Source organism: Silene latifolia, chromosome X, assembly GCF_048544455.1.
Source record: "Silene latifolia isolate original U9 population chromosome X, ASM4854445v1, whole genome shotgun sequence".
In the NCBI taxonomy this organism is placed as follows: Eukaryota; Viridiplantae; Streptophyta; class Magnoliopsida; order Caryophyllales; family Caryophyllaceae; genus Silene; species Silene latifolia.
In genome coordinates, this window is record NC_133537.1 from 156,438,042 (window position 1) to 156,463,673 (window position 25,632).

A 25,632-nucleotide genomic window follows, 5' to 3' on the forward strand; every position below is an offset into this window, starting at 1 on the left:
GGGGAATAGGCGCAGCAAAGAATAGACCTGGGGAAAGGGCGTAGCAAGAGCTGCGTTTTCTCCCGGGTTCATCTGTGCCTGAGTAAAACAGAACTCAGCGCGAGTTCTTTCCATTTAAACACAAAACCACTCTTCTTCTTCTTCCTCTCGACAAACACCAAAACCCAACCAAATTTTACAAAATCTTGATCAAAATCTGCCATTAATCTTGACAAATCCAGGTATGTATCTTTCCCTTTCTTTAATTTGCATTTGTAGCTTGAATATGATAGAAAAATTAGGGTTTGAATACCCAAATTAATCGAAAAAATTTGGGATTCCGTCCCAAATGATGTCCCTTGAAATTGATATTAAAAATGCATAATTGAATATACTAGGAGCATAACCATACATTCATTTTGAATTTTCGTTGAGTTTTAATGAAATGAGACCAAAATAAGACGATCTTGCTAAACCGCTTCAAAGGGCTCGAAAATAGCTTTAAACTTGTCGATTTTTGACGAAACTTGATGTTTTGGAATCCTTGGATGATGGGTAAACTTCCTACCATGTCGAAATTTTGATTTGTGACAAGTCTTCCGGGACACTTTTTGAATGGGCTTAGGCTTATAGTGGTGAAATGCCGCCTAATTTTCGGCTCGTGACCGCAACTAAGGTTAGTTTAGCTACGTAGGAACGTAGTTTTATCACTTTGTCGACTTGCTTGATGGTAGTGAAAGATCATAGATCCATATTAGACTCTCTAATAAAAAATAAATTATCTCATAATTTATCATTTTAGTGATCTATGTAACATGCATGCAAATATAAAAGCATAAAAATGAAAGTTAAGGAAAAACAATTTCCTTACATAGATTTTTATGGTAAAATGGGCATAATCAAGATCTCCTACCTTGATTGTTCTTGAGCTTATAACAAAAGGATGATCCTCCTAACAAATCTTCAAAGAGAAGATCTCCTTCAAGATGCACCCAAGAACTCAACCCAAAAATCTAACAAGTATTTTACTAGAAACTTGTTAAAATTATTCCCTTGATAATATTTTTAATATTACTAACACTCTTAGTAATTAAATTTGATTATTAACTTCTTAGTAAAGATGTATATTAATTTTAGAGCGAGGAAGACAAATTGTTGTTCACATGCAAAAATGTACAAGAGAAGTAGTAAAAAATGAACAACAATTTGTAGAGTATATTGGGAAAGTGGCGGGTGGAGGGGTAGTCTGTAGGAGTAGATTTGTTTCAATTTTTGTCTAAAAACATTATGACATGCACAATGATCATATGACACTTATGGAAGAAAAACAAGTAAAAGTGAAATGATTATGATCATCCACTAACTTCATTTACACGGTCCAATGTCCCATTTACGGGTCCATTTCGGTTCTAATATTTGTCGCACAAATACGTGTAAATTTTATTTAAACATCGTATCATGTTTAAATGCTTCCAATTAATTTTGTCCAAATCACTCCGTAAATATACGTGTACCACTACACATATTATTTACGTACTAATATTAATCACATTAATCAATTAGTACAATTTTAGTGAATTAACAATTAATTAACTAAACCCCGTCTCATAAAACTTATTATTTAATTATCGCGTAATTAAATAATAACTGCCGCTCCTCGAGTTCGCAACTCAAAATCTCTCTAAAATAATCGACTAACCTTTTAGTCTATAAATCAAGGGACTAAATAAATTGTATCTCATACAATTAATTAGTTGTCTATTGTGGTTCGTTCCTTTAGGTGTGACCGAAAGGGGTCAGTTGATCACCGCCGTCTCGCGACAATAACGTCAAACTCTAGTCAGCCAACCGTTATCAATTTACGTTAATCAACTGACGAGGATCAAATAATTAAATATCAGATGATATTCCTTTAATGAGATTTATTATATAAACGCACTATTGTGGAGGACACTAACTCCAACAATCTCCCACTTGTCCGACACAAGGTGTGCGCTACCAATTCTCTTGTCTGTTTTAAATCACCCACTCAATGCAAGGTGTCTTTCAGGTCGCACTTGCACATGAACATATCACGAGTGGTTTTCTCGATCGGGAGTGTGACTACCTGACCGGAAAAATCTCTCACAGATTACTTCCGAGCGTGGCCACGCATTTGTAGTCATTAACTCCTCGAGTGGCCTTGAGATATGGTTACCCAACATGGGTGGACAATTCCTGTATGCCCTATCTATCCTATTGCACAATACAGATCACTATGACCTAGTAAATGCCATTTTGGCCTCCTTTCACGGCACGACCTAGGACAAAAACCAAAGTCACTCGGAAACTGCACTTGCTCAGATAATAGTCTCCAGTCAAAAGAATCAACTCATAGGAACATCTTAGAGATCCCTGCCACGACCAGGCGTCTATAATAGAACTTAAGGACTCTCTAAATGGTCACTGTCTGGCAAAGTGTCACGCACTCTGCCTATGTAATCGACTAGTCATCACGTATGACCTCATGGTGTTGAACAACCATCAATCGACTTACAATCTAGTCACTCCGAGCTGTCACCTCATTAAGTGACTAGGGACAAAATACAATGTTCATCTTGTTCACTTGAATAGTGTTCAACATTGTCTCCACAACTTATTCAGATAAAAAAGGTATTCAATGTTTTCAGTCAAACTGAATAATTGAGTTCTTAAAGAAACTCTAACAATGAATGCGATCATCACTTATGTAAATATCAATACTCTATCCAATATTTACATAACGATCTTTAGCAATTAGGGTATACTCCTCAATTCACATTGAGATGGCATAACCATCATGTCTACCTTATGCCTACGGCTTTAGTTAGAGGATAAGCAACAGTTGCATCACTCTAATTTCCATTGCTATTTTCCTTTGTTCTATGCAATCGTTTCATCACATAGAGCATTTCTAAGTACACGTCAAAACAAGTTTTTAGACTCTGGTTCTAAAGCTAGTCAAACACTCCCACTGTTTTCACAATCTATTGGGATACAATATTCGGCTAACAGAACTACTCTAGTCCCATTAAATTCCGGTTATCAACTATCTCTCTTACAACATTGGTGTTGGGAAATGTGTCCTCAACAATAGTGCGATCACATGATTTAAATATCATTATTAAATCTCATTGCAAGAATACGGAAGGGATGATACATAATATATATAGTCAACTGGTCCACACATATTGGTAATGTTTGGCTGGCTAGAGTTTGACATTACTGTCGTGCGACGGTGGTGATCAGTTAATCCCTTGAGGTCACACCTAAAGGACGATTCCCTTAATTGAAAAGGTTAATTAATTGTATGTATACGTCTGATTAATTAATTCCTTAAAATTGAACAATTCAATTTGTGAGAGAGAATATTGATATCTTATTGTAATGGGATTAAATAAGATTTATTTTAGTAATAAAATGTTTTATTACTAAAATTGTTTATTGTTTGAGAAACAATAAAGATAAGAATGAATGGTTGATTATAATTATAAGATATTGTGAATTATAATTATTTGACCCATTTTATTTATGTGATCAAGTATCACTAGTCAATTTGTTGAGTGTAACTTAATTAAATCATAAAATGATATTTATGTGATAAATATGCATTAAATTAATTAATAACATGTATCATACTACATGTGACATATTGTGTGACAAGTGACAAATTGACAAAATAAAATGGTAGTCCATTTTATGTATATGGACCGAAAATGGAGGGTGTGTTAGTGGGTTTTGGTTGTTTTATTTTATTTGATGAAATAAACATAATGATGCCTACCTACAACTAGTCTTACACTCCTTACACAACTACAATATTGAGAAGAGAAAAAGAAAAGAAATGATGCCAATTTTTTGGCTCTTCCCAACCGTGACACTCCCCTTCCTTTATGGGTTGTTGGTTATTTATTTTTCTCTCTTACACATTCATAAGATGATAATTCATTCACATGAAAACTCTCTCTTTTGTTCATCTTTCTCTAAAAACTTGAGAAACTTTTATTCAAATTGTTCAAAAAGGATTACTAAAATTATCAATGTAATATATGAGTATTAGTAATCAATTTTAAGGTAAACCACAATATAAATATCTAGTACATATTAGTTTGTGGTATTAAGGGATAGTTTTGGGTGCTACTAATTGGAGGGCTTCTAATTTGAAGTCAAGAATGTTCATCCATTAATGGAAAGCTCAAGAACTAACAAGAAGGAGATCTTGTTGGTGCCCAATATGACCGAAATTCATATGGTGAAAAAATATTTTCTTATCTTCTTTTATTTTAGTTTGCATGCATAAGATCTAGAATTTATTTTATGACTAAATAAATTTGAAACATATAAGAATATGTTATATAATAAGATATAGATTTCTAACAATCGGTATCAAGAGCACAAGGTTGTTTGCATGCAAATCGGTTATTGTTTTTCCGAGTTATATGATTAACAAACAAAACTTGTAAATTTGTGATATTATGATATATCACGAAAATAATTTATGCATGTTAAAGTTTCTGATCCTAAAATGTATTTAAGATATTTTGGTTGATTTATGGATTTTATTGTTCATTTTATATAATATTGGCATTAAAATGTGATTTTTATGATAAAAATGTCATTTTTGGACGAAAATTAGCTAAACTTCGAATTTTCCAGTGGTTTTTGTATATGTTTTCACATATATTATTTTTAGATGATCTGGAAAGTTTCATAATTTTATGAGTTCTTATGCTCGAAAAATGGATTTTTCATGATAAAAATCGGATTTAGATGAAAAATAGGTTCATATGAGAAATATTTTGAATCTGGTCATAGAAATTTAGTATGTTGTCACATGCAATTTTACAAGATGTGTGTAAAATAATAGGCTATAATGAAGTCTTCATGCATGATTTATGGATTTTTGATGAAAAATAGCATAAATAGTGACTTAATTAGTGAATAATTGCTAAAACATACTTCATGACTAAGGAAAAACGTCACATGTTGCATTTTATTATATTTTTCAGATCTAAAATTGAAAATTTGATGAATATAATTTTTCTCATGTTTTTATGATTTTTATTGATAAATCCGATAAACCGCAACATTGTTTTTCCCGATAACTTTCGAAATTTCTTTAACCTAAGTTTTTGAACATTATGAGTGTCATGGTATTTTCCAGAATGTTCATGAGTTTAAATTTCAAATTTTGAATTTATTTGAAATTTTGTGATTTATTTGAAGTTTATAGATTTTTATTGTTATTTTAAGTCCTTTTATGAACAATAATAAGAAATATGAGTTAATTATGGTCAAATGGTTGGTGGAGACTAATTTTTGAGTCCTAAGAAGTTAGGGTAATTAACTTGTGTATAAATATGTATTTATGTAATTTTAGTGATTATAAAACGTTGAATCACGCAAATCCGTAAAAACCGTGTAATATACGATATTGGCTCATTAAAGACGATTTAGCATAAAATTGGGCATGTTCATACATATTATAATGCTGCATTTTATTTATGATTGTCATAATTTTATCTTATGTAATTTTTGAATTATGTAATTTTACTTAGTATGGCCTTAGTTTTTAATTGGTATTACCCGAAATGTATGGGAATATCGATTCGGTTGTATTTTTTTTGTGATCTCGTATCACCGGTTTGTAATTTAATAGATTTATTTTAATTTTAATTACAAATGTATAATAGGAAATTATGTAATTTGTTATGTAATTTATTTATTCCGGAGTTCCATAAAGACGGATTTCTTCAAGAAGGCGATACATAAAGACGATGTTACCTCGAGATGCGTGCCTCAACCGAAGTTCAAGGGACCAATGGAGTTGGTTTCCGAATTTGTAATAGTTAATTAGATTTTCTATTTTAGGAAGGCCATACTAGGATTTATTTTATGCTTTGCATTTTATTTATATGTCGCATGCATAGCTAAATCGCCATAACTAAAACATGCATCATCTTTTTATCGAGTTTATCGACCGTGTCAATTACAATTATCGTAGTTCACCGCTTTAGTTCACTTAAAACGTGATAGATAATAAATTGACATGACCTCTCGCTAAAATAAACAATTGAGACTTAGCCTTACCAAATAGTAGAAACCATGAAAACCTATTTCGCGAGGGAGTGCACTCGGCTACCCCGGGGTACAAACCTTGTTACGTAGGGGAAGTGGGTGATAAATGTCTATCCACCGAATTCATGTTGATGAGGGTTTCATCGGCTACCCCGTGCCCAAGTTAATGTGAATTTGGATCATGGACACATTTATTCGAAATTTGGGTTGAACTCAACAAAAGTAATTGATAAGGGTTTCATCGGCTACCCCGTGCCCTTGTCGGATGTGTTTTGGGCTAAAGATAAAGGTTAATGTAATTTTATCGACCGAGAGTTCTAAAAGTAGAATCGATTAAAGAGTTAATCCACCGAGTTATATTGATAAGGGTTTCATCGGCTACCCCGTGCCCAAGTTAATATGAATTTGGATCTCGGAATCATTTATCATAGTTGGGTAGAGGTCACTATGTAAATGCTTTACTTGTTATTTACAAGTATTAATAAAACGATAAATGTTAAGTTTTCCACTATTCCGTTATCATATTATTCTATTTCTTTACCACCATTCATATACGATATCATTTCGTTTTTGATTCAAATCTCCATTAAAACATCGTAACTAAAGACAAAATTTGAATTTTCTTCTAAAACCTCAAATGAAACATTGCTAAGGATCTCTTGTAAAGAGTATAGATTAAAGTTATTCATTATCAAACAGGTTTTTGATTCTTGACTAACACATCTACTTACAATGAATTGTTTCTAATTTTGGTAACTAGATTTGTTGGAAATCAAAATTAACCAAAATAACGCAACCACTTCAATGAAAGTTTTAAGACTAAAACGAACAAATGAAGAGTAATCTTCATGAATTCAATTTTGCTTCTCGAAGCAAAGACTCATTGAAATGAGTGAGAGCATTCTCTTAAACCGTTAAGATGAGGACGAGGTTCAAGAAGTAAAGATAATAATGGAATTGATACAAGGTAATGTTAAAAGTAAAGTTATCGAGAAATGACGATACTAAACCTATCAATCCCGACCAATAAAGTTTCCATTGTCTTAAAATGTTGGACACAAGAAAGGAAACTACCCCAAATTATTGAAGAATCATCAAGTTAGTTGTGGGACATCTAATGGGACCTTCTTCTTTAAATGTTTATTTGATTAAACATAAATTTTGCTAGTACCACTTCGTCAATATTAGAAACCAGTGGTGGTTTTCATCATTGTATGCGATACATAGAATGATTAGAATATGACGACTAGCAACAATGAAGTCGAGAGATAGAGTCATTGTGTACTAAATCTAGTTTTCGGGTTTGGAGTTGTACTTAATTGTGACTATTAAGTACATAAACTCTAAATAAGAATACAAACTTGTTAAGATACAAAAGAGGTTTCACTTTTGTGACCCTATACACCACGATTTGATGTATGGCTAGCCCATTATCAAGGTGATAATATTCTAAACCAAACTAGAATGATATATCATGAAGATGATGCAAGACTCAAATTGGTAACCCAAGATTAAACCTTAAATTCTGGAATGATTAACGCAAAGAGTTATCGAGTACTCTTGAAACCATTAGATCTTATGGTATATGCGTATCTTGTATTCAAAGCAAGATGTCTCGTGCCTTTTGGTTGAAAAGGAAATCGAGGTTGTAAATCATTTACCCAAAATAGGTTGATCATTTTCTTTTACCAACGATTTAAGTTGACTCTAATGTGTTCACTTAATAAGGTAAATAGAAAAAATCTTTGAAGAAGTTTAAAGAGTTCAAGGAATCACGATTTAGTCGTGATGGGATTATCAAAGTGAAGACTTTGATATAAGCCAAATGAAATGTGATATAGTATCACAAGTTAATCTCTCTTAGCACGCATTATGGAATAATGTGTGGTTGGATAAGAAATCAAACACTATTCGATATGGTTTGGACTTCAATCAAGTTACTTTGAGTTACTTGATCCTTTTGGGGATTTTATCATTTTTGTCTAAATTATTTTTCCACTAAATCGAATCATATGAGATATGAAATGGTAGGATACCATGTTTGTAAGTTTTCACAAGAAACAAATACTCATTTTTCCCTTTCAATTATTACGAGAACGACGGGTTTGCGGCTCGTGAAGCTATCTTTCTAAAATACAAGTTTATTTCTAGAAGACAGAGTGGGAGAAATTAATCAAGAGCCACAAAGAAAGCCACAAAGAATGTTATGTCGCAAGAAACTGCTCTTTCTTGGCTACATGAGACGTTTTGTGTAAGTTGTTCCTTTAAAACCTAGGAGGTTAAATTCGTCATTTGTTGAAAATGATGAATTCATGCTACTTTTAAGAAAGTAAAGAGCTTAAAACTTACAAAGAAATTGTTTGATTCAAGTTGATTACTTCTGGAAAGTAATCAACAAATGACTTACATAAGAGTGGTTAAGTCACAACTCAATACAAGGCTTAGAGCCATGAAAATCCGAAATAAAAGGCTTGATTAGTGACAAAGGGTTTTGTACTAATAAAGAGAGATTTCAAAGCAAGATTGGTTGCAAAGGGTTTTGCACTAATTGAAATGCTTAAGTCTATTTGGATCTTCTTAGGGATTGTGTTTTATTATGAGGATATGCACACAGCAAGTGAATCTAAAACCCACTTCTTCAAAAGAAGGAATGTATTCAATACATGTCATAAGTTTTATTGATTCTTACAATCCTAAAATAATGTGAAACTTAAGAGAGGATCTTAAGTAGGACATCAATGAGTTGGAATCAATGATTTGATCATGTTGTAAAACTTTTCTCGATAAGTCGAGAAGTTGTTTTTATACATGAAGTTTAGTGGGAGTTACGGTAATTTTAATTAGTCTTATATGTGGATGACATATTGATCATTGCGAATGATTTAAGACTTTTGGAGTATTATAATACATCTTTAATATCCGGATTTATGAAGATAAATCCACATGATATTGGCGTCAATAAGAAGTCTTACGTTGATAAGATTCATGACTAGTTCAATTAAATTGAACATATTTGATTGATTCCATTTGCTTCTGCTGCCGGATCAATTAAATAAGTAATGATGTATAACACTTCATATACCTTCAGTATGATGAATTGTTTTCAAAATCGAATTTAAGTAATATTTACCAAGTAAGCAATAAAGATTACCCTTAAGTGCTTGCAGAAGCATTAAGGAAGTAAAGCAAAGTGTTTATGATGCAATTTTGTGTAAGGGTGTTACACAAGTGACAATTGACAATTGAGATTGCGCATGGTTTCCGACAAAACCATAATCAAAACACATTAGGATGGTTAAGATACCATTGTGGCAATGTTAATTAAGAAGTAGATTTTCTAGAATCGTTCTAGGAAATAAAGAACAATGAGAGATATTTATAACGGAAATTGAGTACACTTGCGATCATGAGATGTGCAAGAAGGATGAGTCCCCACACTTTCGTGAAAACAAAGTGGGAGCTATTCTTAGGCTAGAGGGCCTATGTCTTGATTGGATCTCGACACGTACTCAGAAAGTTTTGTAATGCAAATGTATACATTACAAAGGAAACCGAGTATGTAGTAAGGTTGAGTAAGGTACAAGAAGTTGATAAAACCTACTAACCAAAGCCTTCTCATAGGCTAAACATGATGAGTCATGTCATTACAATTGAATTGAAATGAACAACTACATACAAGATCAAATTAGATTATAGAACATGAAATAGTAATCAGGCATTGACTATTCATATGTGATAATCGCATTTGTCGTTCGAGTTTTACTTTAAAACTCTCTTATTATACTTTGTTACATCCAAACGGGTTGTAGAGACAACATTGAACCCCGTTAAAGTGAACACGGATTAGCATTGTATTCGCCCATAGTCACTTGTATGAGGTGACGTCTCGAAGTGACTAGAGTGTGATGCGATTGATGGCAAGTTCAAGTGCCATAGAGTCATGTGAGATGACTAGTCGCTCACATAGGCAGACTGTTAGGAACACTTTGTCGGGCAGTGACCGCTTATAGAGTTCTGGCAAATTTATATAGTCTGGTCGTGGCGAGAGCTACTATAGTATTCTAATGAGTCGATTCTTTTGACTAAAGACTATTCGCCTAAGATGGCACAGTTTCAGATTAACTTTGATTTGTGTTACTACGACCTTCGTAAATGGGGTCAAATGGGCATATTTTGGGTTATGATGGCTGTGGCTAGTCGAAGGGAATAAGTGGGATAGGAATTGTCCACCCCCTTGTCAGGTTTAAAACAATATCTCAGGGCCACTCGAGGAGTAATGAACTGGAAATGCGTGGCCACGCTCGGAAGGTATCCATAGTGGATAAATTCCGGTCAATTAGTTATTCTCCAGATCGAGGAAACCACTCTCGATATGATCACTTGCAAGTACGACCCGAAAGACACCTTGCTTTGAGTGGGAGATAGTAATAGGACAAGAGAATTGGTGACGCACACTTGTCGAGGACAAGTGGGAGATTGTTGGGAAATGTGTCCTCAACAATAGTGCGATCACATGATTTAAATATCATTATTAAATCTCATTGCAAGAATACGGAAGGGATGATACATAATATATATAGTCAACTGGTCCACACATATCGGTAATGATTGGCTGGCTAGAGTTTGACATTACTGTCGTGCGACGGTGGTGACCAGTTGATCCCTTGAGGTCACACCTAAAGGACGATTCCCTTAATTGAAAAAGTTAATTAATTGTATACCGATACAGATTAATTAATTCCTTAAAATTGAACAATTCAATTTGTGAGAGAGAATATTGATATCTTATTGTAATGGGATTAAATAAGATTTATTTTAGTAATAAAATGCTTTATTACTAAAATTGTTTATTGTTTGATAAACAATAAAGATAAGAATGTATGGTTGATTATAATTACAAGATATTGTGAATTATAATTATTTGACCCATTTTATTTATGTGATCAAGTATCACTAGTCAATTTGTTGAGTGTAACTTAATTAATTCATAAAATGATATTTATGTGATAAATATGCATTAAATTAATTAATAACATGTATCATACTACATGTGACATATTGTGTGACAAGTGACAAATTGACAAAATAAAATGGTAGTCCATTTTATGTATATGGACCGAAAATGGAGGGTGTGTTAGTGGGTTTTGGTTGTTTTATTTTATTTGATAAAATAAACATAATGATGCCTACCTACAACTAGTCTTACACTCCTTACACACCTACAATATTGAGAAGAGAAAAAGAAAAGAAATGATGCCAATTTTTTGGCTCTTCCCAACCGTGACACTCCCCTTCCTTTATGGGTTGTTGGTTATTTATTTTTCTCTCTTACACATTCATAAGATGATAATTCATTCACATGCAAACTCTCTCTTTTGTTCATCTTTCTCTAAAAACTTGAGAAACTTTGATTCAAATTGTTCAAAAAGGATTACTAAAATTATCAATGTAATATATGAGTATTAGTAATCAATTTTAAGGTAAACCACAATATAAATATCTAGTACATATTAGTTTGTGGTATTAAGGGATAGTTTTGGGTGCTACTAATTGGAGGGCTTCTAATTTGAAGTCAAGAATGTTCATCCATTAATGGAAAGCTCAAGAACTAACAAGAAGGAGATCTTGTTGGTGCCCAATATGACCGAAATTCATATGGTGAGAAAATGTTTTCTTATCTTCTTTTATTTTAGTTTGCATGCATAAGATCTAGAATTTATTTTATGACTAAATAAATTTGAAACATATAAGAATATGTTATATAATGAGATATAGATTTCTAACAATTGGATGTTGTAATGTACTTAGCTTTCGTTCATGATTTGTACGTATAACACTTATACATACACATCCTTCATATGACATCTTTTATGTATGACTCCTCTTACATGTTTGCTTTGTACATGTATATCTTCTTATACACATATGTATAACTTCTTATACATATTATTCTTTATGCACATAGCACTCTTACATGCTAACCATTCTTTAACGAGGCCCATAACATCTTATAAGCATAGGAATGTTTCCGTGTAATCCTTTTACACAAAATTCATAAATTCCTCCAGACAAGAGTAAATCCTCAGTGCTTCTCAAGTACTCAAGGATTCTCTTGATAATCATCTAGTGACACTCACTAGAAAATGATTGGTAATGACTTCTCATATTCTCAACATGATAAGTCCGACAAGAGAAACTTTTAGCATATTTAATAGATCCTGCAGCGGAAGCACAAGAGATCATATTTATTGTTCAACAACTTGAACGAGTCAAGAATCTTATCACATAAGTCTCTTGACTATAATGCTAATATCCATGGAGATCTATCTCATTAGATCCGGATATTTATGATGCGCCATGCTACTCTCAAATATTCACCCGAGAATATTTCAAGTCACTAATATGTCAAACACATATTTAGACTAAGAAACTCACTTTAGCTCCCACTAAACTCCATGTATCATCATGGTACCTCGACACTCGAGTAATACCATTTTGATAGACTACATGATTGAACCTAAAGTTCCAACTCTTTGACGTATATAGATCACAAAAGGGATCTTTCAAGCATGCTAGGCTTCTTAACATTAACAAGATCAACAAAACTTCTCCCTTCATAAGATACATTCAAGGAGAAAGTTTCGTTATCCTTTTGCCTAAACTCATCCTCATGAGAGGCTATATTGCTAAGAACATACAAATTGATAAAGGTATTTGGGTTGTCACAAACTCTCTATAACAAGCCCAAATTTTAAACATCTTATGTAACCTTTATGACAAGATCAAGGTAACCTACCAAAGTATTCACCTTAAATCAAGTCTCTAAAACATCTCGTGTTTCCTTCCTAATCGCATCGTGTGCAAGGAGATCAATTCGAATTGCATGGTGACACGCCATCACATAGAGTTCATACTACAGGAAAGCCTTTGATGAGGGTTTAAGATTTGTCACTTTTGAAAAGTAACGCAATATAATCGCAAAATTATCTCTTTATAACCACTAAGCCACAATAAAGAACGTATTCTTGCATTGTACTCACCACTGAGCCTCAATAACGAACGTCTTCTTGCATTGTACTCCGTTTGTGGGTCTTGGACTTCCGTAAGTTCAAAATTTCTCCCACTCTGTCTTCCAGAAAATGAAAATCTTTCTGGAAAGACATCATTACGAGCCACAAACTCTTTGTTCTCGTTTTGGAGGAGTAAAAACCAAGTGGTTCAATTTTGGATAACCCTCACAAATACATAAATTGGTTCTGAACATAAACATTTATGGTCCCAAATGTATAAAAAGACAAGTTAAGGACTCTCCCTATCCATATCTCATATGGAGTCATTTAGGCTATTATAGTCGGGTTTTAAACTTTTAGTGAGAAAATAGCTTACAAAATTGCGAAAAAACCTCAAACTATATCTCATAAAGTTCGGTTTATATAATTGACTACACCATACACTATGGTGTCCCAAGGAGAAGGTATTATGTGAACTGATTCACAATCTTCTTAGTGATTATCAAGGTCATTACTTGATATTACCCATTTGATCTTCAAAGTCATTACTTTGAAACTTCCGATCAACATCTTAATCTTGACGTGCTTTTGGTTTACTACTTCATTTTGAAAATATTCCACGTTTCAAAAATCACTTTTATGTCTTATTAAATAGATACGAGGTTTTCATATCTACTTAACAATACGGTAAAAAAGAAGTATATATATATATATATATATATATATATATATATATATATATATATATATATATATATATATATATATATATATATATATATATATATATATATATATATATATCCAACTATCGGCCTTAAGCATCCGTATGTATATGGTCAATCACCTCACTATTGTGTTTCTTTTCTGCAAAAGAAAAACATAATACATGCAAACATACCATAAGACTCACAATCAAATGGTTGTTCAATGTGCTTTTCATTTACTCGTTTGAAACGAATTTACTTGAGGTTTGATCAATTGGGTTCACCGGATTAGAGACTTTAAAATCTACAAGATAGTATAATATTTAGTTTTCGTGAAGAATGTAAAATTCCTCTAACTTGAGTGGTCTAAACCAACAACCAAGTTATCATAGGATTAGGTACAACCTTTTGTTTTAAATCACATGAGTGATGCCTTCTATGTATAAACATAGATGATTACATGTTTTTAAAACCAAATTTAGGTACATTTATCCTTATCGAAATCATTGCTACTCTAGCACCACTTCGATACAAAAATGTCCTATGCTAGACGTCTTACGTTTTATCAATTCATGTAAACTTATTTACAAAGAAATGACCCGTACTTGGTATCTCATACCAAGATAGTGGAACTAGCCTATCCATTGAGTATATGTCTCTTTCAACTTTGTTCTATCGCATACATCTAGGGTTGATACTTCTTAACTCCCACTCACTTTCACATTCCTCTTTGCTTCAATCAAGCAAAAATGAATCTCGTGAAGACCTCTCTTCATGTCATTCGTGATATTTTATACACTTAGTAAGAGTGAATTACTATAAAGTGAGTGTAACATGTGGCAAAATCTCAACTTATTGCGAAATTGGACTACCTAACCGTTCACTTGTTATCATATGCCTAAACTCTTTAGCGCATAAACAATCGATTTGGCCTTTCTCGAAGTGAGCCATTTGACGGTATCATATTGGAGTATTATAAGTGTTTTTGAAAACTCTTTTCGCAAACTATTGAATTACACTTGAGTAATTAAAACTAATATGTCATCTTCATGACGAAGGTGTCACTTCCGAAATCAAGACTCTCTTGATAAAATGTGACTTTCTTTTAAACTCGTAATATGAGTTTGTAACATGAAACCCCTTTTTAACATGTATGGACGTTAATTAAGTTATATAATAACCGCAAAAATCATTGTAAGCTTATGTAGGTGAATTGGTAAATCATGTTACCAATCATTAATTCCTTCAAAGAAACCGCTTTCTATGGAAAAATGAAATAAGTATAACAATAAATAGAGAAAGGAGGTTGAAGTGCGCGATGTCATATATTTATGAGAATGAACGAAAAATAGGAAAAATTAACATTCAATGTTTTAATTTTACTTGTGAAACACCTTTAACAAGTTTTAACATTTATATAATGATCTCCCACTAAATTATAAATGATTCCAAGACCCGTCTTTAAACAAAAATAGGCATCGCTTGGGCGAAACATCCCATAATTGTGTAAATTCGGTATGTCACGTTGACTAATTCTACCTCTAGAACTCTTGGTCGACGAATTTCCTTAAATTCATCTACTAGCCCCGGAATACAAGACCGTCTTATACCCCGTTGAGTCCAACCAACTTTGGCGCGTGATAACCGTTTACCACCCTACTTACTCAAGGTAAAAAGAGAACACCCCGCTTGGGCGAGCGTGGCTCTAATGAACAAGAGATTCATAGGTGTTACTAATTGGTAAGGCTAATCTCAATTTTAGTTATGTGAGAGATCTTGTCAATTTAGTCATAAATTCCCTATAAGTGAACTAAGTCGGCGAATGTAAATGACGTGAATTGACAATCGCGAAGATAAAATGCATGTGAATGGCGATTTTGGCATGCGCGAAAATAAAACAAGCAAACAAGTAAGCATATGAATAAATCCTAGTATGGCCTCCTAGTTAATAAAAACTACACTATTACATTTCGGAAACCAACTCCTTGGTCCCTTGCCTCTTCATTCCAAGAGTGGCTCCTTCTTGTGGGATTTGGAACACCTTCCAAAAATAGACTCCGTCTCGATGTAATCCGTCTTTTGGAAACGCCGGTAAAAATAACTATTACACTTGAATTACATAGCTATTCCTATTATACATTAATTAATAAAAATAAATAAAACTATTAATTAATTACAAACCGACGATACGAGATCGTATTTAATTACAAACAAATTGATATTCCCATTCATTTCGGGTAATAACGATTAAAATAAACTAGGCCATACTAGGTACAACAAGATAAATAATTTAAATAAATGATAATCATTCATTCAACTTAAATAAATATGCTTAAAATGTTGTAAAATGATGCCAAAATCGCTCTATCTATCAATCGTTGGTATCCATCTCGGTTTTTGTGGATTTAATCGATTTTTAACATGTAAAAATCAATAATCAATCTTAAATCTCATTTAAGTCCAAACTAATTGTCCAAACTGTTTTGAACCTCAAAATTAGTCCTCACTAATTTTATGATGAATAATTAGTTTTTTTTTTTGGTGAAAGGTTAGAAATTCTCATTAAGATCATAAACAAGCTATTACAAACTATCCATTTTTGGATACAATTCTAAGGCTAAGTAAAACGCAGCTAATAAGTTACTGTCTTAAACCAAGCCCTATCACTACTCCGTTTAATACATACATGCCACCCTAAAAATCGACATTTAAGTAGGCACTAAAGCTGCTGAAAAACATGTTCAGGTCGTTGAACAACCCCTTCAAGTCTAGCCTTATTCCTCTGATGCCAGATAGTGTAGTACAAGGCTTGAATCCAAACAAGAGTAACCTGCTTCTTAATTTTTGCCCATGGTTTAGTCTGCATCCAGACTAAGAGATTAGCTACAGGCAGACCAATATTCAATTTCAGACTGAGCAAGGCAACAAGCTTTCTGGTATAACAGCACTGAGTGAACAGATGCTGATGGTTTTCAGGTGCTGTGCCACAGAGAAAGCAAATATCATCAGGAATAATTCCCAGCAGGAAGAGCTTATCTTTCAACTGCAAGGCTTCACGAGCAATTAGCCAACTGATAAAAGAGTGCTTTGAAATGCACCAGGAATTCCAAATCATTTTATTCCAAGTAACAGTAGGATGTTTATGTCTGATCCACTGGTAACCACTACTAACTGAGTAACCAGAAGGACATGGCAACCACAGTCCAGTAGAGGAAAAACCAGCTGATAATTTGTCCTTAACCTTACATATAGTCTTCCAGGTCCAAGGAACATCATGTTTAGGTTTATAAAGAGACCAGGGAACATCTTTCATATAAATGTGGTGTACCCATTGTACCCACAGGCTATCCTGATTAGAATAAATCCACCAAGAGAGCTTACAAATTGAAGCAAGATTCCAGGCAATGCTATGCCTAATACCAAGTCCACCTTCATCTTTTGGTACACACACCTTTTCCCAGCTAACAAGAGGGGATCTAACATACTCAGTTGATCCATCCCATAAATAGTTTCTGCAAAGGGCATCAATTCTCCTTAACACTCCCTTTGGCGTATGAAAATAGAAGCCCAAGAGGTATATAAAGTGGTAAGTACAGAGTTCACCAAGGTTAATCTACCAAAGATAAGATAATTTCTTGGCAAAGATAACCATGGATTCTTTCAAGTAATCTTCTCAATAAGGCAAGAGCAGTTCTTAACAGTGAGCCTACCAGCAGAAATAGGCACCCCCAAATACTTAAATGGCAAGGCTCCTTCAGAGAAACCAGAGACCTGCAGGATATCACATTTGACACTAGAAGCAACCCCATTAAAATAGATGTTAGACTTCAGAGAGTTCATTTGAAGACCAGTGGCTACAGAGAAGGTTGCAAAATCTCTAAGAAGAATCATGATGGAAGTAGTATCCCCCTTAGAGAAGAGAAGTAGGTCGTCAGCAAACATGAGGTGGGATAACTTGAGATGGCTACACAGGGGGTGAAACTTGAAAGGCATAGTAGCAGTAACATAAGTCAAAATCCTACTTAGGTATTCCATGGTAATGGTAAAAAGGAGGGGGGAGATAGGATCCCCTTGCCTCAACCCTTTTGCCACCTTAAAATACCCAAAGTTCTCTCCATTAAGCACCAAAGAGTAAGAAGCAGTTCTTACACAAATAATAACCAGATGAATAAATTTAGTAGGGAAATTTAAGGCAGTAAGCATTTGTTCCACAAAATCCCAATGCACTGAGTCATAGGCTTTTTTGTGATCAATTTTCATCAAACATCTGGGAGAAACAGCCTTCCTATTATAGAGTCTCACAAGATCCTGGCAAATGAGAATGTTTTCAGCAATACTCCTCCCCTTAACAAACCCTCCTTGATTCTTACTGACAATAAAAGGCAATACAGAGGAGAGTCTAGTGCACAGAACTTTAGAAATGACTTTATATAAGACATTGCAGCAGGATATAGGACGAAATTGTGTGACATTTTGAGGATTGTCAATTTTTGGAATCAAAGTAATGAAGGTATGGTTGATCTGTTGAAGCATCTTACCAGACTGAAAAAAATCCAAGATGGCATCACACACCTCATCATCAACAACAGACCAAGAATCTTTAAAAAAGGCACTAGAGAAACCATCAGGCCCAGGGGCCTTACGAGTTGGAATAGAAAAGAATGCCTCCTTAATTTCCTTCTTAGTGACAGGGGCCAGAAGAATAGAGTGGTGCTCAGAGTTATAAATAGGACCTTGATGAACCACAGAGGCACAAACAGGAGTGGTATGCCCAGTAGCCCCAAGTAAAGTTTCATAATACTTCAAAAAGGCAGACTGTATATGGGATCCATCAGAATGCACATTACCATCAGTATCTTCAATGAGGAAAATTTTATTTTTAACACTTCTTGCTCTAAGGAGACTATGAAAATACCTAGTGTTGTTGTCCCCATGATTTACCCAGGTGGCTTTTGATTTTTGAGTCAGAAAACTGTAACAGGCAGCTTGCAACTCTCTGTAAACACCAGCAACATCCTTTTCCTTAACTAAAAGAGTAGGATCACCAGGGGCAGTCCTCAATTGATCTTGGATATTATCTAATATCTTCCACACATGAACTGCACTATTCTCAATATCATCAAATAAGGCTTTGTTTAAATCTTTCAGAGGTCTCTTGAGACTTTTCAATTTCATAACAACTTTAAACATTTTAGTCCCTTGCCAAGGCTGAATCCAATGGTGAAGAATGCAGGGCTTGAATTCAGGCACTTGGCTCCACATATTGAAGTACTTAAAACTCCTTCTCCCCCTCATAGAGGTAGCAGGCTCTTGGATAATACAAGGAGTGTGATAAAAAATGCCTTCATTATAAAAATGAGCATATGCATTAGGTCTATGGTGAATCCAATGATTATTAACAAGAATCCTATCTAGCCTGGAATAAACTCTAGTCTGTGGTTCCTGCTTGTTATTCCAGGTATAGTAGGATCCAGCAGCTGGGCTATCCATCATCTGACAATAATCTAAACATTCATGAAAATCCTTCATCTCTTCGTCAGATGAAGACCCACCAAGTCTCTCAGAAGATTTTAGGACACAGTTGAAGTCACCACAAAGTATCCAAGGATCATGAATAGAATCAGCAAAAGAACATAGGTCATGCCATAAACTTTTCCTATCAGTGGTATCATTATAGGCATAAACCATGGTGCAAAAAAACTTGAAATTGGAGCTAATTTCAGTAACCATCATATGAATAGACTGGGCACTATAATGGACAAAATGCACATAAAAGAGAGAGGGATTCCATAGTACCCACACTCTGCCCCCAGAATGATAAGAAGAATTAGTGGAGAGAGACCAACCATCACACACACTTTTCCTAACAGAATTTAGAGACAAAGGCTTTACCTTTGTCTCAAGGAGACCAAATAGACCCACCATATGAGAATGCAGAAACCATTTAACTTGCTTTTGCTTAGATGAGCTATTTAGTCCCCTCACATTCCAGAAACCAATGTTATGCATTACTCCCAGGGGGAGTAATGCACTACCACTTGTACCCACGCCAACTCTTGGAGGATTATTAACTAAGACACTTCCAACACCAGTTTTTTTGGCAGCATTATTAAGAGCATCCCGGAACGTGTTATCGACTTAAATGAGTAGTAGCTTTGCAAAGCGGGTATTATGTCTTGCCTGCTAAGAGTAGTGGATCGGCCTGGTAGGAGGTCGCCATACTTACCATCCTTGGACCAAGAGACTGCAGTTTATCTTTGGATTTCCTCGTGGGTCTTAGAGACCACAGGAGTATCAGTTACACTCACAGCAGAGGTCACAGGGATAGATTGAGGTACAACCACAGTTTTCTGCTTGGGGACCCATTTTTGATTGGTAGGAACAGGCTTAGGAGCCATTTTCTGCTTTGGTTTCCTGCAGGAAATACTCTCATGACCTACCCCTCCACAGTCATTGCATAAAATGGGTTTCCATTCACTTTCTACTTCAATCTTAACCTCTTGAGATAATTCATCTAAGAAAAGCACAGAGGCAGGGATTTTCTTGCCAAAGGGAACCTCAATCAAAACCCGAGCAAACCCTAACCTAGTCTTTTCCATAGTTGACACATCACTCCGAATATACTTCCCAACTAGTCCTGCAATTCTAGGTAGACATTTACCCCAAAATTTAAGAGGCAAATCCCACAACTTGATCCACACAGGCACATTCTTAACATTATCCATTGTTAACTCAATATTAGCAGTCCAATTCCTAACAATCAGGGGCTTATTATCAAACAGGAAGTGTCCCTGTTTGAGAACAGCCTCCTTACTCTGTTCATTCAGAAAACGAACGAGAAAAATGCCATTAGGAAGGAAGGATACCTTATCAATTGAAAAATTCACCCAAATCCTTCGAATGAAACCCTCCACCACTTCCGGAGGAGGATTTGCACCCAAGATGAAGCAGTATACTGAAGGTTTCCAAAAGTTGAGCTCATCACGCACATCCTCAACCGTAAACTGCAGCATCTCTTTTGACTCTTCAGGAATAGAGGCTAAAGTTTTGTTATTTTTGCCCTGGGTAACCCACTCTTCCCCATTCTCATCAACTTCAATTGTTTCCAAGTCAACAGGAGCCAAACCCACGATTTCATTGACGTTCTTCTCTTTATTAACCTGCGATGGCGAAGGTCCTGTCTTTTTTTGGTTGTTATTTGGTAAAGGAGATGAAGTTTTTGGATTTTTTGTTGCAGAATTTGATTTGGACGAGGATGATCTCGCCATTATTGTCATGACAGCAGCACATAAAGCAAGGAACGAATAAGCTAATTTTTAGAGCTTTTTCTCTCTCATCTTTTTAAGAACTAGTTTTGATGAATAATTAGTTTGATTTGGTGATATTTTGCTAATTTAATCGGTAAAATCATAATTTTTAAGTAAAATTCTGGAAACACTCCCAAGAACACCAAAATGTCAGAAAAAATGCCCCAAAAAACCGGATAAAATTTATGAAGAAAAAGATCGATATTTATCGGTTTTTAACCACTAAAACCAATAAACATCAAAACAAGGTGAAAACACATTTTAAAATTCACTTTTAACATTTAAATAATATTTTTAAATGTACATAAATTTATCAAGGTCAGAATAAATTGTTTCGAAATTGTGATTAATTTATTTCACTTTTATCGACTTTTATCTCATAAAATCAATAAACATGCAAAAATTCCGAACTAACCTTCAACCTTTTGCATACAATTAGTAGAAAACATGCATGAAATACCATAAACATTCCATGGACCGAATCAACCTTTAACTATCTTTAGTAAATTTTTAACTAAAATACGGCATTTTGACTCGGTTTTCTACCAAAAATCATTAAAAATAGCAAAATAACTTCATAAATCACCAAACTTAACCACAAATCTTTTGAGATCAGTAGGTATGCATGCCCCAAAAATTTCGTGTTAAAACCTCTTCTAACACATTTTTTGAGTTTTTATAAATTATCTCATAATTCATTAATATGCTTAAAATCAACATGCAAATTACAAGCCTAAGCTCTGATACCACTTGAAAGATCATAGATCCATATTAGACTCTCTAACCAAAATTAAATTATCTCATAATTTATCATTTTAGTGATCTATGTAACATGCATGCAAATATAAAAGCATAAAAATGAAAGTTAAGGAAAAACAATTTCCTTACATAGATTTTTATGGTAAAATGGGCACAATCAAGATCTCCTACCTTGATTGTTCTTGAGCTTATAACAAAAGGATGATCCTCTTAACAAATCTTCAAAGAGAAGATCTCCTTCAAGATGCACCCAAGAACTCAACCCAAAAATCTAACAAGTATTTTACTAGAAACTTGTTAAAATTATTCCCTTGATAATATTTTTAATATTACTAACACTCTTAGTAATTAAATTTGATTATTAACTTCTTAGTAAAGATGTATATTAATTTTAGAGAGAGGAAGACAAATTGTTGTTCACATGCAAAAATGTACAAGTGAAGTAGTAAAAAATGAACAATTTGTAGAGTATATTGGGAAAGTGGCGGGTGGAGGGGTAGTGTGTAGGAGTAGATTTGTTTCAATTTTTGTCTAAAAACATTAGGACATGCACAATGATCATATGACACTTATGGAAGAAAAACAAGTAAAAGTGAAATGATTATGATCATCCACTAACTTCATTTACACGGTCCAATGTCCCATTTACGGGTCCATTTCGGTTCTAATATTTGTCGCACAAATACGTGTAAATTTTATTTAAACATCGTATCATGTTTAAATGCTTCCAATTAATTTTGTCCAAATCACTCCGTAAATATACGTGTACCACTACACATATTATTTACGTACTAATATTAATCACATTAATCAATTAGTACAATTTTAGTGAATTAACAATTAATTAACTAAAACCCGTCTCATAAAACTTATTATTTAATTATCGCGTAATTAAATAATAACTGCCGCTCCTCGAGTTCGCAACTCAAAATCTCTCTAAAATAATCGACTAACCTTTTAGTCTATAAATCAAGGGACTAAATAAATTGTATCTCATACAATTAATTAGTTGTCTATTAGGGTTCGTTCCTTTAGGTGTGACCGAAAGGGGTCAGTTGATCACCGCCGTCTCACGACAATAACATCAAACTCTAGTCAGCCAACCGTTATCGATTTATGTTAATCAACTGACGAGGATCAAATAATTAAATATCTGATGATATTCCTTTAATGAGATTTATTATGTAAACGCACTATTGTGGAGGACACTAACTCCAACAGGTAGGGCTTGAGAAATGTCTTGAAAGCGGCTTAAAACGGCTTCTAAATGCTTCATTTGTGCTTTTCTTCTTTTCTTTTGCAGAAGATGTGCCTTCTATCTCGGGGCAAGACGCCATGGAGGTTGACGTTGAACTCCTTTTTGACCCAGGTAGTTCACGAGGAGGAAATGGAGGAGGAAGAGGTGGCCCAGAGGGTCAATGTGAGGAGGAGAAGGCGCCAGCCTGTGCCTGCGCCTCAGTGGGCAGACAAATGGGATGGACGGCATCTAATTTGGGCTGCATAGAGTCACTTGTCGTATCGCGCGGCAAGGAGCATGGTAAAATTTGACCTTGTCTTTATATTAAACCATTTCTATTCATCTGCTTTATTTTAGCTAAGAAGCTAATAAAACCTTAAAAATTCAGGAGGCCGTGAACATGAGGTCCTTTTCTGGGTACACGACCATGGTGGTGGCCTAAGAGAAGCTATCGGAGGAGGTGGAGAAGGCGATTATCGGGCGTGGCTGGGGCCTTCGGATCCTTGGTGAGGGGCTGGTGAGAGATCAAAGGGAAGAAGATTCGGGCCAACATGTGCCAGATTCGAGCTTTCCTAGATCGCTTCTGGGACACGACCTCGACTTTCCATATGCCTTTTAGAGAGATCGAGGTCACTTTGGAGGACTAGGGCATGATCTCTGGCTTACCTTGTGGAGATGAGCTGATAGTTTAGCCCGCGAAGGCCATGAGAGCAAATTCAGCCGAGGCTAGAGGTTTGATCGGCTGGAACCTGGCCAAGGCTCTGGCTAGGGTACCCGGTCTAGTCCCAAGGTCTTACATCAAGGAATACTTTAACGGTAAGACTCCAGCGAGAGTGCAGATGACTGCAGGTGGTGAAATGGTGCCTCCTCAACCGTGCACATCTGAGCAGCGAGCCGGACTGTGGCTCTGGTTATTTCTGTCTTCGATTTACTTTGGAGACAAGGGGGAGAGGTTATCATCGAAGCTTATTCCCTTCCTTACTGACCTAAGTAGCCTAGGTCGTTGGGACTAGGTTACTTCTAGCTTTACAGTCCTCATACAGTACATAAGGGCCATGGTTCGTCCCGAGCTGATGGAGAAGGGGACTTCTCCTGCTACCGTCGGTTCAGGTCTCATTTTGGAGGTATGAACCTTCCTTTTTCTTTCCTTGTTTTATTTATATAAATGAAAGATCATTTAGAAGCATGAATTGAATTAAGATGAATTTTGATTTGAATTTGAACTTGAACTTGAATTTGAATTTTGACTTGAACTTGAATTGAATTTGAATTTTTGAGATTGAATTGGAAATTAAAATTGAAATTTTGAACTTGAAATTTTAGAATTTGAATTGGAAAGTGAACTTGGATTGAAATTTTTGAAATTGAAATTTTTGAAATTGATATTTTTGAACTTGAATTGAAATGAACTTGAATGAAATTTTTAAATTGATTTTGAAATTGATGAGCTTGAATTGAATTTGAATTTTGAATTTGAATTTGATATGGGGAATTTTTGAATTTGAATTGAATTTGAACTCAATTTGAAATTTTTGAAATTTTTGAAATTAAATTGGATTTGAACTTGAATTTTTTACTTGGATTTGAATTTTTGAATTTAATTTGAAATTCTTGAATGAGTTTGAGTTGAGTTTTGAAATTTGAATTGAACTTGTATCGAGAGATTCAATGAGAAATAGAAAGGGTAGATAGAAGTTGAAGTTTCATACTGGATTATTGTAATTGCTTTTGCTTTTCAGGCATGGGTATACTCATACTTCCCCGACTTCGCTCTCAAAAGGGCAACGGACGTGGCGAGAGAGTATCCCATTGTTAGAGACTGGATTATGTGTCGGCAGGAGATCCAGCAGTCTTTTTACGACACCTGCAGGAGGGGTGTTAACGCCGTGCAGCTTGACAGTGTAAGCATTTTCCTTGCTCTTGATTTTTACTTGTTTTGAAATAATTGTGATCATAATAATGACCCCCTGGTATCCTTTTTAGTGGGTGCGGAGACCTTGGGAGGACTACACTGGCGCTCCAGCTTTCGTTGCCGACGTTCTTTGACCTAGGAGTTCGAGCAGGTTGATTCTGGCAACGCCCATGGGATGTGTATGGTACCTGGGTGAGCGGTTGGCTTGACAGTGCCTCTGTGACGCTTTTGTGGTTCCCATCGATCCTCCACGGACGATGTTAAGGGAGCCTTTAGTGGCTGAGAGGATAGCTGACCTCGCAGGAGCGAGTGGTGACGCTCTCTTCCTTCTCGAGCTGGAGTACTCGGAGTTTGTAAAGGGAAGCCTGGCGTACTGGCCAATCGTGGTAAGTATACCTTCTTTTGACTATTTGAAATGACATATTCGAATATAGCTTGGAAATAATAATTTTATCTCCGCAGGAGATCGAGGTGGCGGGCGTCGAGCCCCCAGCTTTTCCCATGACACTTGAGTACCCTGGGCCGACTAGTACGACGGTTCTGATGGAGATTCCGTCTTTTACTGAGGCGGTGACAGAGGCTGGACTCGATGAGTGGCAGCATGTCGTGAGGAGGGTAAGCCCCC

General features: G+C 35.0%; 1 protein-coding gene across 1 annotated transcript; it reads right to left on the reverse strand.

Moving 5' to 3' along the window:
* Window positions 1-16,511: 16,511 nt before the first annotated feature.
* Window positions 16,512-17,105, reverse strand: LOC141618650 (uncharacterized). Its single transcript, XM_074435741.1, has one exon. The coding sequence runs from the start codon at window positions 17,103-17,105 to the stop codon at window positions 16,512-16,514; it is 594 nt and encodes a 197-aa protein (XP_074291842.1).
* Between the last annotated feature and the right edge of the window lie 8,527 nt (window positions 17,106-25,632).